The sequence below is a fragment of the Pezoporus flaviventris genome, unplaced genomic scaffold, assembly GCF_033815535.1.
Source record: "Pezoporus flaviventris isolate CSIRO_AGI_PZ_B2104156 unplaced genomic scaffold, CSIRO_AGI_Pfla_v1 ptg000040l, whole genome shotgun sequence".
In the NCBI taxonomy this organism is placed as follows: Eukaryota; Metazoa; Chordata; class Aves; order Psittaciformes; family Psittacidae; genus Pezoporus; species Pezoporus flaviventris.
Window position 1 is genome coordinate 2069268 of NW_026892588.1, and position 15449 is coordinate 2084716.

The following is a 15449-nucleotide window of genomic DNA, read 5'->3' on the forward strand; positions in this document are numbered from 1 at the left end:
ATAAAGCACATTCCTTATTTATGGATAGTGGAACATCACACCAATTCCAATCTCTATGGAAAACGGAACAAGACAAGACACCAGGAAAGCAACACTTTCATTCCCTTGTGATTTACAGCATGAAGCTGTCAATCTGAACTTAGAATCTTGACAAAAGTGTACAGGCAACATCTGATCAGGTATTGTTCCAAAGGATCACAAGTAGTCTTTCACCCAAAAGAATACCTCAACACCACTAGAAACATTTAGAGACCAAACACACACAAGCTGCATAGTGAGTTCAACAATCACTATTTACAACGTATTGCTAATATTTGCTCACAGTCCCTGGCACATCATCAACACTTCCTTTTGATTTTGCACATTCAGAAGATAAAAGGTGAGAGCACGTGGGGATATCACATTGCAAACTATCGCTTTTATATTTTGTGAGAAAAGGACAATTACAAAAGAATGTGACATTCCTTCCCTTACCCCACATGCAAAGACTGAAGTCTTAGCAAAGCCTTGGGCTCTTAAACTATACACAGCATATGGAAGATGAATCATTATACTGGCAGTAGTGTACCTTGGAACAATAAAACTTAAAGTGACAAAAGGGAAATTAGGAGGAGAATGTTTAAAGCAAGCAACCTGACACACAATGAAATCACAGTCAGCATGTGGTCACCATGGCCACTTTCTTTGTGGTAGCTGAAAGATAACCCAGTGAAAGAGGCATTAATGGGTTGTGGGTCCAACAATGGATAACGTTACCAAAGAATAAGGGACGCTTCTCAGCCTCGACTCAGACAACCTGTGAACAATCCTTCTCCATGGAACCAGGGGATAAAAAGGAAGTGTGTTCACATCTCTGTCCTATTTCCCTGATCACTTACTGGCCACTGGACAAGGTTATGTTTGGTGGCCCTGCTGCCTCACCTGATCTGACAGTACCTGTGTGCAGCATGGGGGAACACGTGGTAGCTCCTGACATCTCATCAACAGAGATGGCACGAATGAAGAGGTTAACAACAGGGTGGCAGAATCAGAAAACTATCTCCCACAAGGGTAATGCTTCACCACTATAGCACATAAGTTTCTCACACAGGGTGCTTATTTCTAATGGACTCTGGCTCTCTTACGCTACAGTTCACCTTCCATTGCTTCCACCCACCATAAACTACAGTGGATTGCTGTTGTGGTTTAAGCCCAGCCACACAACTCGTTCACTCACTCCCCCCCTTCTTGCCCTCCCCCCCTTCTTGCCCTCCCCCTACTCCCGGACGAATGGAGAAGAGAATCGAAAAAAATCAGCTCTCACTGGTTGAGATAAGAACAGTTTAGTAACTAAGGTATAACACAAATTACTGCTGCTACCACCAGTAATAATAATGAAAAAGGAAATAACAAGGGAAGAGAATACAACACCTCAGTACCAACCAACCGATAACTCGCCCCACCCCTCCCAACAGAGTACCAACCAATACCTTGTCCAACCCTGCCATTTCCCAGCCCTTCCGGGTAACTCCCAGTTACCTCCTGGGCATGACGTGCTGTGGTATGGAATACCCCTTTGGCTAGTTTGGGTCAGGTGTCCTGTCTCTGCTTCCTCCCGGCTTCCCCTCCTCCCTGGCAGAGCATGAGGCTCAGAAAGCCCTTGGCCAGACCAAACATTTAAGCAGTAACTAAAACATCAGTTCTATCAGCACCGTTCCCAGGCCGAAAGTCAAAAACACAGCACTGCACCAGCTACCAAGAAGGAGAAAAAATGACTGCTGCTGCTGAACCCAGGACAATTGCAAACCAGAGGAATTCCTTCCTCTGAAGAAGGTAGCACCAAAACAGAAATGAAGAAACTAACCACCCAAACATTGATGCAAAATACCCCCTTCCTCATACTGCCCTGAAACACCGAGCAGGTCCACAGTCAGGGCAAAGTAACCCAACCCTGCCAAGATCAAAGACAAAAGGACATACCACTTGCAGCAAAAGATTCACAAGACTACAGTCAAACAGAATTCTCATCCCCTCCAAGACCTCTAGAAATCACAAATACTTCATAGACAGATCAGAAGATGTCACAAAGATTAACTAAGTTGCAGTCTTGGCTCTTCCTGTGTTATGATTTGCCTCCCCTGTGCCTCACTGTATCCATGTCTAGTACCAATGCAACCATGCGGAAGTCTCTTCCAAAAAAGGTTGAGATATATGGAAACGAAGTACCCTATAAAGAGCTGTGTTTACATTTCAACAGAGAACAGCAGCAGCCAAAAGAAAAGGCTAGGGGAGGACAAACTTCTCCCACCTGGCACCCCACACAAGACAGACAGCACTAGTCCATGTGTATGCAGCTCACATGTGCAAGGCTACAGCTAGAAAGGAATATTCCAACCTCCCTTGGGTTGCATACATAAAACAGGCTTTCACTCCAGCTAGAAAACAGATCATTTGGTGCATTGGAATAGGAATGAGTAGTATGCAAAAGGTGGACAGAAGTACTCTAATTGAGCCCGTCTCTCCTATCTCTCTGTAGGGAGTCAGTTTTTACATTGGGCCAAAACCATATTATACAATCTCAGCCAGCTTTCCACTCTAAATTCACCAGAGTACAAACCTCTGCTTAGCAGGGTTATACAAGTGAAAAGGGGTGGGTAGCAACTTGGCTGAACAAAAGAACTAGCACAAGTATTACAAAAAAGCTATTTAGAAAAACAACACTCCTGCATTTCTGTAATCCAGCAGTAAATAAAGGAAACCAGAGGCATTGGTGGTGGTAGTGGTTGGCAGGTTTCAGTTGGTGGTGGTTGGCTTTTTCCTTTTTAAATAGCTCATTGATTTTGGACTGCATCCATCTCCGGTATTGTGACTACACTTCATATAGTAGTTAACTACAAACCAGAGTACACGTCTCCAGCCAAGGCTTTTTTGGTTTATGCATTTCATTGCATTTCAACACATTAAGCAGACACCCCTATTTCAGGCTGATATTCTGAAATTCAGTCAAAGTGTCAGCAACACTGCAACTCATCCAAATTAGAGAATGGGTTTGACTCCATCTAGCTCTGAGTGCCAGGGTACTATATTACTTCTTTCTGCGGATGATCAGGTCAGTTGATTACTGGACACACTAAAGCTATCCATCCCCAAGACACACAGAAACCAGACAACCATTTGCATTCACCAAGGAGGTGATCAGATTTGATTTGCCAGATCAAAACCTTTGTGCTTAAGGACTTTTGGAATCAACAGGGCATTGATGGCTTGGCTTGGCTTCGCGAGCGAAGATTTGGGAAGGGCTTTAACTGAATTTTCAGTCATTTTACTAACATTCAGGAGTCCCATCACTGCTACAACTAGGTCACCCCCTCTGCCTTGTACCAGTCACATCCTTCCCAGTTGCTTGCTTGGATCAGATGATAGATAACAGGGTGAAACAATGTGTGCACACAGCAATAGCACTGCAACCCCAGTTATTAGAAATAGCAGCAAGCAGCTTTCTCAACATCTCCCCATTCCATATAAAGTGGAACATAAGCACAGCTGTGCCAAATCTTTTGAGTTAGGAGCAAGAGGAAGAGAGTGCTACAAAGCTGATCTATAGCTGGGAAAATATATGAGCATCTGGCCCTGCCATTCAACCCCCGAAGGTTAAATGAATGGGATTTCAGAGAAACACCACAAAATTATTGCTTTATGACCAACATGCTTTCATTCATGAGCTTTCTCTTCAGAGGCTGTGAGTGAACAATGCCTATTGCCTGCTGTAAAAGCAAAGAGTGCAGCAAAGAAGAGTAATTGATTTTTCTTCAACTGCTGAGCTCAAACAAAGACTTTCACTGTATCTCTGATACCTGCTAATTTTGTGACTGAAATGCGATGTAGTTTTCGAACTATCTTGTTCTGCCTCTCTGCAGAGACCATCAACAGAACAAATAAATTACCAGTGCTTGGGTTTTCATTACCTCAAATTAGCCTCAGCATAAGATGACAGAAGCAGAGCCAAGTGTCCTGTGGGTGCTTATATAGCACCTGTTAGCACTCCATAAAGGACACAGAAAAGGGAGGCCAGGGTTCTTGCTGCTGTCTGCCCACAATAAAGCTTTCCCGTCAGGCTATTGATACCTCTTCTGACAGCAACTTTCAGCCTGCACACCCACACCACTTTTAATCCACTAACAATGAAGCAGTTGCCTTGCTTGGAAGTGTCCCTAAAGAACTCAGGGACTGCATGAAGAAATAGAGAGGGGGTGAGTAAAGAAGGATGACTGTGCCAAGTAACATGTAGTATGATTACAGGCATAAATCTAAGCTAAACCAATACATTTGTTCACATGCAAGCCTAAAAAAGTCTGGGACAAATAAACCAGTAACTTCAAAAGAGACTTTGGGTTACCAAAGGGCAAAGTGAGTTACAAAATGAAAGCAACCTATTTGAGCCTTCATTTCAATGGTTCTGCTGAGCATTTCAGGCTGCAGCCATACATTTCAGGAGCAGAGACATTTCTGATGGGCAAATTTTCAATGGGACAAACGGATCCATTCCAAAAGGCATCTAAAACCAAAGCCACTGGTGAAGAGCCATAGGGTGACATACTGGGATCCTTACAACAGGCACATTCTCCTCTGTTATGCTGTTCCTGGCATGCTTACACTTCTCATCCACTTACTTCACCTTGCCTTTGACTCCATTTGGAACAGAGTCATTACTAGAACATCTGTAGAGTGACTAATACCATGATTATGACTTTCAGGCTATACCACAGAGCAAAACACTATGAGAAAGTGAATCCAGCAGCTTTCCATGAAACCCTGTCGCTGGGGCATGGGTATATTCACCATGCCAAACACCCAAAAGATTTGGTGACAGTGTAGAATTTTCAGGAGCTGATTCTGATAACATGCTTCCCAAGCAGTGAGCTGCCCCTTTCATTCTTCCCTATTTCCCTTTGTCCTGCCCTGCTACTAATGGTAAGGGCATCTTAGGGCTTGCAGCTGATGCCAGTGTGCCTCTTCCTACTCAAATCAGGCAGCAACAGCACTGGAGACAGTAGTTCAGGCAAAATATATCCATGCAGAAGCTCAATTCATCAAGTGTTTGAGCAAGGACTGGGCTCTTAATATTGGCAACTTTGAAAGCGGAACAAACCTCCAGTGCTAAGGCTGTCCATGTGTATGGACTGGGCATTAGCCTAAATACAGCAAGCCTGTGGTATATTTAATCAAGTCTTACAGACTGATTATTTTGCACAACTACATCCAGCACATGTGAAAATTGTCCTGGTTCAGCTGTGAGCAAAGCTACTTCAAGAACATTTTCATTTACAAAAGGAAAAAAAAAAAACACCCCAAAATCCCTTTAAGTCCAAAACACCCTCAGTCAATTGTAGTATTCCAGGTGGTGCAGGGTGAGTGCTTAACCAAACTTGTATCAAAACTCCTAGTCAGATAAGAAAGCTCTTTTCTATTAATACCTGTGGTGCCTAACTGCAAGTCATCAGAGATAAGTGTTCTTTGACTTCCATGAAAGAATATAAGGGGAGGAGAACTTAAAACATTCTCTCTGTTCCCCACTCCACAAACATTGCTCTCTTCTCACTGAAATTTCATTCCCCCCACTATGTTCTCAAAAATGTATTTCTTGTACCATACATTAAGTCTTGAAAATGACTCCATCAATATGGGTGTAATACTAACAGTATTGTCTACTAAAAGTAAATAAAAAGCAGTTAAGATTTCTTTTCCTCAGCAGTGGGGAGCAAAGATAACTACTGCTTTGCTTTGACTACACTAACAGTACTAAAGATGTGTATATATAAGAGAAGGTAAATTGTGCATGAAAATTGTACAAGTAAACACCATTAAAAATGGATAAATTGCCTTTCTACTTTTTTAGCAAGTCTGAACCAATTTTCACTGCTCCAAGAAACAGAAAACCTGAAATGCACCAGAAAGCTACAAAATAAGGATATTTCTTTTCTCAGACTTGAAATGTGCTTCTGGCACGCTCACACTTTATCATTCAAAACAGCAACAAACCAAAACAGACTGAAAGGAGAGAGTTAATTTCAGGCAAAGATCTTCCTTCTAGTAAATGTCTCACACAGTACTACTCTTAGCAACAGAATGTTTATAGAACAAGATAAGAGAGAAGCTTTTCACTGACACCTGGGAGAAAAGCAAAGAACAAAAGCAGCTCCCAATGCAAGAGAGAAAAGTTCCATCTTTTAAGTGCTCCAACTTAATGCAGACAGAAGGCCAGCTGTAACAAGTTACAACAACCAACCTATTTACCCACTTCCAGAAAATACTTGTAAATTTCAACTGTGTGAAATGTCCAGCTACTTCTTTCATGCCATCAAAAGGCTTCATCAGCAATGGACAATAAAGCTGCAGGCTTGACCTAAAAGGGCTGGTAGGTTAATCTATTCTGACCTTATCTTTATTCAATCATAGTACTGAAAGATTGCTTGAATAACCTACCAGCATTTACAGCGCCAACAGTTCCCCTTTCACTGCAGTGCTCCTCCAAAGTGCCCTCCAACCTAAGTTTTTGATCATGCGGATATTAAGAAAATTATGGAAATTAATTTCAAAATAAACCAAAATGCCATTTCTCATTCACTGGTATAAAACAAAGGAAAGAGGTAAACAACTAAAACCAGAAGCCAATTTTTATCTTGCTTACACATTTCTTTCGGACTTGTACAATCGCTTCTTGTCAATCTCATAGAATCACAGGATGGTTAGGGTTGGAAAGGCCCTTAAGATCATCTAGTTCCACATCTTTTATTCATAGTATTTTCAACCAAATGAAACAGACAAATGAAACAGACAAAACAGCTCCTGTGATAAAATTTGCCTTGTAACAATGGGCTTAGTCATACAGACCTCAACACTTTGTATTTTAATAACTACTGCCTTGTTTTCAAAACTCACTGCATGAGGGTGCTCAGCACTAAACATAGCAAAGCAGTGAGTTAAAATTACGCACATAATTAGGCCCACAGAAGTCAGTAAGCTGGATTCATCACTCAGTGATTGATGCAATTATTCAACTCTTCTATATTTGAAGATTACAGCCTATGCTTAAATGCCTTTCTGGAGCAAAAGTCTCCAATGCTCACCACTGTAGAGTGCACAATCCTACCCAAACATCTTCTTCCTTTCGTAATACAATAACTATTTGCATGAAGAAACTACATAGACCTACATCAACCTGTTAGGACTAGGTAGCTTTGAGAATGGCAAGAGTTATAAGAAAAGACTTTCACAACACTGGTTCCTTCATGCATTCACATTCAACTGTGTGGCCATAATTCTTGAAAAGAGATCACTCTTCATGTCACCTGCCTGGTAGTGAAACATCTTGACATGAAGAGAGAGCTGTGTTCTCATTTGACATATCAGTTAGGGTGCTTGCTCTTCAGCATCAACAAACAAATGCATTTTCATTTACACCTACAAATGGTTTGGCAACACAAGAGAATATCAAAACACACAACCAACCATCAGACATCTGAATGACATTTGAAAATGCCTTGAAAAAGTCCACACCAATCTTTTTTAAAATGTTCACAGGGATGTCTAAGCTTAAATCTCTTCCATATTAGACTTAGGCAGATGCTTAAAATACCAGTCAAGATTAAGTGCCATCCAAAGAGCAGGATCGAAGAACAGGGAAGTAAACCCATAAGACAATAAGTACAGCATGAAATGCCAGAGAAACAAAGAGTTTTCCTTTTGATTAGAGAGGATACTTTTACAAACTACTCATAGAACTGCAGCACCTCAAAAGTTCCTACCTTGAAAAGCTGTGATGTGACCAACAATCATGTACTTCAGTTCAAAGTTCAGTGCTTGGATACTTTGAGTCCTCTCCCTTCTAACAGCTGCCTGGTAGCTTTCTTCCATTTTTTTGGTGCAGCAAGTTGGTGCTCTGTGTTGACAGATCTGTAAATCTGACTCTGAAAGCAAACAAGAAAAAAATAATTAGAAAACCTTTCAGCCTACCCCATGCAAATAAATATTGTTTCATGTTGAAACAACCAACATGTTTAGAATGCAGTCAAAGACACAGCAGAATCCCAAAAGATTTGCAAAAGATTTCCCAAAGGGCAACATTTGCACTGTCCTCCTTGTCCTAAGAGCATCATAACGTGAATCTGAGGGAAAACCGTGTCTCAAATTAAGATTTATATTCACCTGTGCAGTGCCCTGAGGAACTACCTGCTCACCTCTCACACTAGAGAAAGTCTCTCAGAAATCTTTGAACTCCAAAGCAGCTCAGACACACACACACACACACACACACACAAAATAAAGAAGTGAAATATCTTAAATAAGACAATAAGGATGGCATCCTGTTCCTCAGGAATGTCAACTACATCACCCAGCTTCATGGCATCTGTAAACTTGCTGAGGGCACACTCAATCCACTGGCTATGTTGTTGACACAGATACTAAACAGTACTGATCCCAGTATGGACCCCTGAGGGATGCCACCTGTCACTCGTGTCCATCCAGATATTGAGCCATTAACCACTACCCTTTGGGTGCAACCATCCAGACAATTCCTCATCCACTGAACAGTCTACACATCAAATCCATCTCTCTCCAATTTAGAGAGAAGGATTTTGTGGGGGACTGTGACAAAGGCTTTACAGGATTCCGGATAAACAAGTATCTGGACTTGCAGGTTAACACAGAGCAAGGTTCCACATAGAGTTGATGACGAAAAACAAGAGGGTACAAGCAAGCACATGGAAAAATCAGTACAGAAACATCCAAACCACCAAGCTCTGCTCAGGGCCAGCTCCAGGTCAACAGCTCGTTCAGACCAGAACTGCAGGGAGGACTTGCATATCATTTTCCTTGCTAGATTGACTTGAAAATGTCGTTTCCAGTTTACAACATCTCTCATTTGAAAGAGCAGCCAATTTAGATCAAAAAGGTCAAAACCAAAGTGAAATACTTTGATTTACCTTCACTTTCATACCAATTCACAAAGTTGTCACAGACTGGGCTGATTCAAGATGCAATTTTGGTTGTGGATTTGTTTCCCACTTGGATGTAATCTCAAAAATAGGACAAAACAACTGTACCCACTCAAACCAGAAGTCCTAAACCCTGACGAAAGCTCTTGAGATGAGACCTCTGCACACTGGCATAAGCCAGCAGGCTGCTAAAAGCAGCAGCAGCAGAGCTGCGCACTCGCCTGCTCTCATCTGCCAGAGAAGCTGTCCAGGTTGAAATTAGCTTCTTGGCCGGGCTAATTTTAACTTGGATTGGCTCCATGATCCAGTTCACCCCATCAACATATGTTTGTTCTGTCACAAAGAAATGGGAGTGAGGGAAGGATCACTTCTCCGAGCTGGCACGACAAAGTACACGTGAAGATACAGTACACACTGCTGAGGAACTAAGTCAGTTTGCAAATAGCTGTCAGAGCAGAGGGGTTGTAAGTGTTACTCAGCATCTGCAGGGCCAGGCTGCTCTTACTCGGTGCATTTCTTCTTATAGCAGCCCTCTGAATTTCTGTTTGAAAAGCTTTTGCAAAAGTCAGACCTGTACCAGAAGGGATTGGAATACAAAGTGTTCAGTGCTGACTGCATGCTGGTCCTGGCAAGGAAGCTACACACAGCTATGTGCTCTGCCTAGCACTCCCATTTGAACGGAGGCACCACAAGAACATGCACCTCCTCCAGAAAGCCTGAAGAAGTACATGGATACCTCCACTGGAACTGTACTCCTGGGGCTTCCCCACCCTGCTATCTCCTTCGATAACCCTGAAGATAAGGTTTTGTTGGTCCACAGCCAAAATGACACAGAAAGCATTCTTAAATGGAAACAGCACTAAGCCCCTGACAGTTAAAGAGCCTGATGTAAAACACTGAGCATTAAACAGAGCAAAACCCACTCCCCCAGCAGTGCTATCAGGTCAGTACTGTCATGTACAGAGCTTGGCAATTTCATTTAGCTTCAATACTAGCCTGGGGGTATTACTTTTAACACAATTATAGAAACCTAATAAAGGTTTTCGGTATTATATATGCCTGGGTGCTGAGATTAAATTAGAACTGATTAGCAATATCTTGAAATCTTTAATAACTCCGATACTAATTTTAGTTTCTCTCTTTCATCTTAATGCAAAATGCTCTCTTCAACAGAAAAATAAGAGAAGAGCACAATGAACCATTGGTGACTGAGGAGCACACTGCATCAAGAGCACACTGCATGACCATGAGACTCAGGCTGTGCACCACAACTCTCACCTCAGAGACAGACAACACCTGCAGCAAGTTCTTGATACTATTTACATGCAAGAATAGCAATCATTTACAGAACTGAACCAAAACTGAGCAACTCATTACTAGCAAGGCACCCCACAGTAGGGCCAATTCTTCAACTTTATCACCCATGACACAGTCATTAATTAAACCAGACTGCAGTATCACAAGATCTCTGCATCTTGTTCCCTTTCTTTGGTTCTTTATACAGATAATGCCACTGCTGTCAAGAGCAGTGATGCTGATGTAAAACTGGAGTTTGGTGCTACAAATGGGATCCACGGGCATTGGAAGGCAACCCACAGCAAGCAAAAGAGGTAAGAGCCCAATGTACATGAGAGTAACTAGAGATGAATACTCAGTGTGAGCATGCAGAAGCACCAAAATGTGCAAATGCTGCCTCAGGCTAATGCACAGTACTTAAGGGTAATGACAAGAGCCTGCAACAACCACCATACAGCACATCCCAGAAGTACCAGCTGAGAGCCCCACAGATCACATACAAGAGGCTGGTAGCTTGTTTCTGATGGTCTAGGCTGAACCAGATTTATACTCAGATCGCTTCTTCCATGTTAGAGCAAGCGAGCAATATTTTGTACACAGGGCAGGAAAAAGGCAAGGTATGTAGTACCAAAGGGCTTTGTTCAGCACTCCTGATATCAATGGAGACATCCAGTGGCATAAACAGTCATACAAAAACCAACTGTAGTTGAAGAAACAACCCTGTGCTGTGCTTCACGCTGCTGTGGGGCTTTAGTTAGCTCTGAACTCAATGGGCTTTGGGTCACTCTCTTAAGTGAAACCTGTTCCAAGAACACAGCCAGGAAACCCCTGACAACTTCCCATGATAAGAAAGTCAAAACTAACAGAAAAATGAACCTACAAAGAATTTAGAAACACTTTCATTACTTAAAGAGACATGCACTTGATTTCAGAAAAGTACATGATTTTTAACTGTATACATTCAGCTAAAATCAATGGAAGGTCAAAACCCTAAACACATCAAGGAACTGGTGATAGTATTAAGTGGTCCAAAAGGCAGCATGGATTCATTAGCAAGCTAACCTAGACCCCATGAAATGAAGGGCTATGACAGTATTTCCACTAACACACATGGTTCTTCTAAAGTCAGGAGTGGGAACGGCTTTCTGCCCTTCCTCATTTGTTTTTGCTTTCCTTTGTTTTGTCCACCTAGACTATGGAAAATATTGTGGTACCAGGAGCAGATTCTACCTGGTGCTTTGCCCAGGGCAGCAGCAAAGAGGAATGAAGATTAAAGATGGCCAATAATGAAATCCCACCTGAAGGGGACATGCCCTGATTTCTGGGTACCAGCCATACACCCCAAGCTGGAAGGCAGCAGAGCTTGTCACAACATGATACAGCCCATGATGCTTAGTACATGATGTTCAGCAGGAAGGCCTGTATCTTGCTGGGACATCTTGAGCCAGGATAATGGACTTTGAAACAAATGCAGCTTCCCAAAAAAACTGAGGAGAGGCGGTATCCATTGGAAGATGTTCCAAAAACCTTTAAGCCAAGAACGCAGACTAAAAACTTTTGAAAACCAGTGTGGAAACCTTTGGTGGGCTCTAAGGTTTGGCAATACTAAAATGTATGTTTGATGTTAGGCGAGTCACATAGTCTCCCGACTTGATTTCCCAAATGTACAAGAAGGATACTTATTTTTCATTAGTTTTCTTAGACTGTAAGCAATTCCTAGTGGAGACTATCTTTTGTTCAGTGTTCTCCTAGAGCCTATTTTTGCTTTTGATACTATGTACCTACTATATAATTTAAGAAATCATGTTTCTTCCCATACATCACTAAAACAAGGCACCATTTACAGTACTCGCTTGTGTTATTCCACTCAAAATTAAGAGCACTACTGATGCTTCAGAGCTAACCATTCAAGATGGACAGAGCAGTCTACCATGTCACAGAGCTGTTTGAAGCCAGCTCTACATACTGGCAGGCAGCACTGGCTGCAGTCAGTCCACATTTGGGAAGGCCTGAGGCAGGCAGTTAGAAAGGAAGCTGGGATGAGGACTGCAGCCAAACTGACACAAGCTGGCCCTATTCAGTCCTTGCTACTCCACTAATGCTTTGGCACCTGTGATAGTGACTCTAGAGTAAACTTCCCAAATCTACGCCAACAGTCCTGCCAACAAATGACATCGATACTTTTCATCACAGTTGGGGTTTATTTCTATCAGAGAAGGCCAAAGAGTACAACAGGTCTGTGATCAGCAGAAGGGGAGCTTCAGATCACAGCCAGGTATAGCCAAATCACAGCTGCCTTTTGGGGAAGGCAAATGTTTATATTTCCTGACATATCTAGGACAAAGCAGGTTAGGAAGAGTAAATTTGATTACTGCAGCTTGAAACTGGAAGTGCAATACTTCAGCCAAATACAACTTCAGGCTGCTCCGCATGGTAACAGATATATTTTTTCCCAGGCTTCAAAAGTAAGATCAGGAGACTCAAGTCTTCCCTGTAGCAGGCGTTTGAAAGCCTTGCTTTGAGATGAAGGTTTTCAACCTCTTTTTTCAAAAGCCCTACTGTGTTTTGGGGAGTGAGTGGGGTTTCTACATATGCTTTGTTCTCTTGACTTCCGATTGACTACACCTCTCCTTTCAACTGTCCATGTGAAAATGTAAGATAACTGACAAGCATGTGCTGTTCAGTGCTTTTGAATAAATGATTCATCTTGTGTTGCAAGGGTTTGAGATTTCATCCTCTGAGAGACTCCCTGGACAAGCCACACGGAGTATAGCCATACAATATTTCACAGACAGACATACATGCTCTGGAGTTGCAAGACACAAGGCTCTTATCCAGAAGCAGCAGAGAACGGTCTGAATTCAAGCACAGCATCATGCCAGGAATAGCTACACTGTTCACAACAGAGTACTAGCCTGTAGCTATTTGGAGAATACTGGAGGAACAAGACCAAATCTACGTGGAGATGTAAGCATACATAAACCTGACATTTGAACTTTGTTTTTTCAGCCACAAAGCAAGAATAACTCCCCTACATCAGTAGGGAACAATAAAACATTGCTCAAGAATTGACACCCCAAAGGTGTTACACATTGAAGAACACAGGGTTAAGGGCCAGAGCTCTTACCTGGAAAATTTGGCACTACAGAATCACAGAATGGTTTGGGTTGGAGGGGACCTTAAAACTCATCCAGTTCCAACCCCCTGCCACAGGCAGGGATACCTTCCAGCTCTGAGACATCCTACTTCATGTGAGCCTCATGTCTTTAGGTATCTCTGTGCCGCTGTGCTACAACACTAGTTTTCCACTAGCAACTTTGAACATCACTGCTGTGAGAGCTTGATCACTTAAAAAGTGCTTTTTCTGCATGCTCTCCTCTACCATTACATGGCAAATCTGTGAATTAGTTATTTTGTTTTAATGAGGGTGGAATTTGATATCCCCATGCTATATACAACTACTACACAATTCCTTCCTTCACAATAATCTACAGTTCACAAAGGAGGATGAAAGGTGTTATTTGGGCTTAGACACCAAATCAAGTCATGATGCTTAATGAGTCACCATGCCTTGAATTAAATTAATTCATTTCAGGTGCTTGTGTCCCAAACTTAGGCTGGATGCACTTGCATCTGTCACCAGTGCGAATGCATAGAGTACTGTTTCAGGGCAGAATAAGCCGGAGCAATTGCCACACACATCAATGTTACTGCTAAGATAAAGGTGTTAAGAATAGGATGTCCAGGAAAAGGCCGGTATTTTAGCAAGGTATGCTTTGCAATAGGAAAAACCCAAAACCAGTAAGGTAATGAAGCACTGGAATAAACAGCCTAAAAAGGTTATGATCTTCTATCGCTGGTTTAAACACAGCTTATCCTGATTACAAGTAGCAGGAACAGACCAGATGATCACTTCTGGTCCATTTCAGCACTATTTTCTGTTATTCTATTCTTTCAGCAGCTCTCAGCAGTGTATTTTTCTAATTACACCCAGTTTTCACCAGATTACTCTCCCTTTATTCACATTTCCTAACACAAAAACCCAGGGCGAGCTGTTCTGGACACTAGTTCCTTTGGCACTATGTTGCTGTACCTTTTGTGAGGATTTAGTCCTTAAGATCTCTCAGGAGCAGAGCTTTAATTTCACACCACGGATCTTGCTCATTTTACTCCATATTTACTGAGAACAAAAGGAAGACTATGCAAATGCCCTGCTACTTAGACCTGAACAAAGTGGAAGCAAACATGTAGATGTGAATGGGAGACAGAATGGTATGGAAAAAAAAAAGAAGCAGCCCTTTTCAAAAGTGAAATGACTTTGTCAGGGTCCCTTTGCACTATGTGCATGGATGATTTGTGACAAAACAAAAAAGTGCCAGCCTAGCACGTCACCCATGTCAGAGATTAGACCACTTCAAACCCCTCAGTAGTTCAAGCACTTTCTGGAACTTGAAAGGATTTCTTAGGTGATGCTTAGCTTCTTTATGGTTTTTACACGACTTTGAAGTGCACCTAAAAGTGAGGAATCTTAATCTGAGGGGGTTCTATGGGAAATATCCATATTGTATAATAAGTCACAAAATCTTATCACCCCCATTAACACAAGTCAAAAGCTGGCAAAACTTCGCTCCTGAAGTTAAAGATTCTAGGTCATTATTTTGCCACTCAAAAAAGAACCCTGCATTTCCAAGCATTTAGTTACTTTCAAAAGGCTTCTCTATTATTAGATAACAGCAGCACTGGAGTAATATTTCTTATCATTGATGAAGTACAGCATGCAAGGTAGCAGTCACTTATGCAAGTGTCACTTTGTCCCCCCCATTCTCACAATTTAAAGATCATTAAAGTTAAGGGATCTATGGTCATTCCTCATGTATTACAAAACCTCTTCTCTGAGTGCGAACATGGATGTGTAAACATAAGCCTCACTCTCCTCCCTCACTATCCACACTTAACCCTCAGTAACATTAATGGGAATTATGCATGCGTAACGAGCAGAGAATAGTCTCCTTATGAATAGGGCCCTTGTTGGAACAATGAATACATTTAACCATTAACATCTAGGGATGTGCTGAAGTATCCAATTTAACTAGCTGCCAAACAAAGCTACCGTGACCTATCTGATATTGTCAAGTCTGGAACATGGCACTCTGAAATTTGTCTCTCATTTGTTTTTAA

General features: G+C 42.0%; 1 protein-coding gene across 4 annotated transcripts in view; it reads right to left on the bottom strand.

The window, feature by feature from the left end:
• The window catches only part of LOC133275458 (glypican-5-like), a 382437-nt gene that overhangs the window by 311807 nt on the left and 55181 nt on the right, over positions 1-15449 (bottom strand). For all 4 annotated transcript variants that reach the window (XM_061465424.1, XM_061465425.1, XM_061465423.1 and 1 more), the window contains exon 2: positions 7785-7946. In XM_061465424.1, coding sequence (XP_061321408.1) covers positions 7785-7946 — 162 coding nt within the window. The remainder of the gene's footprint in view (positions 1-7784; positions 7947-15449) is intronic.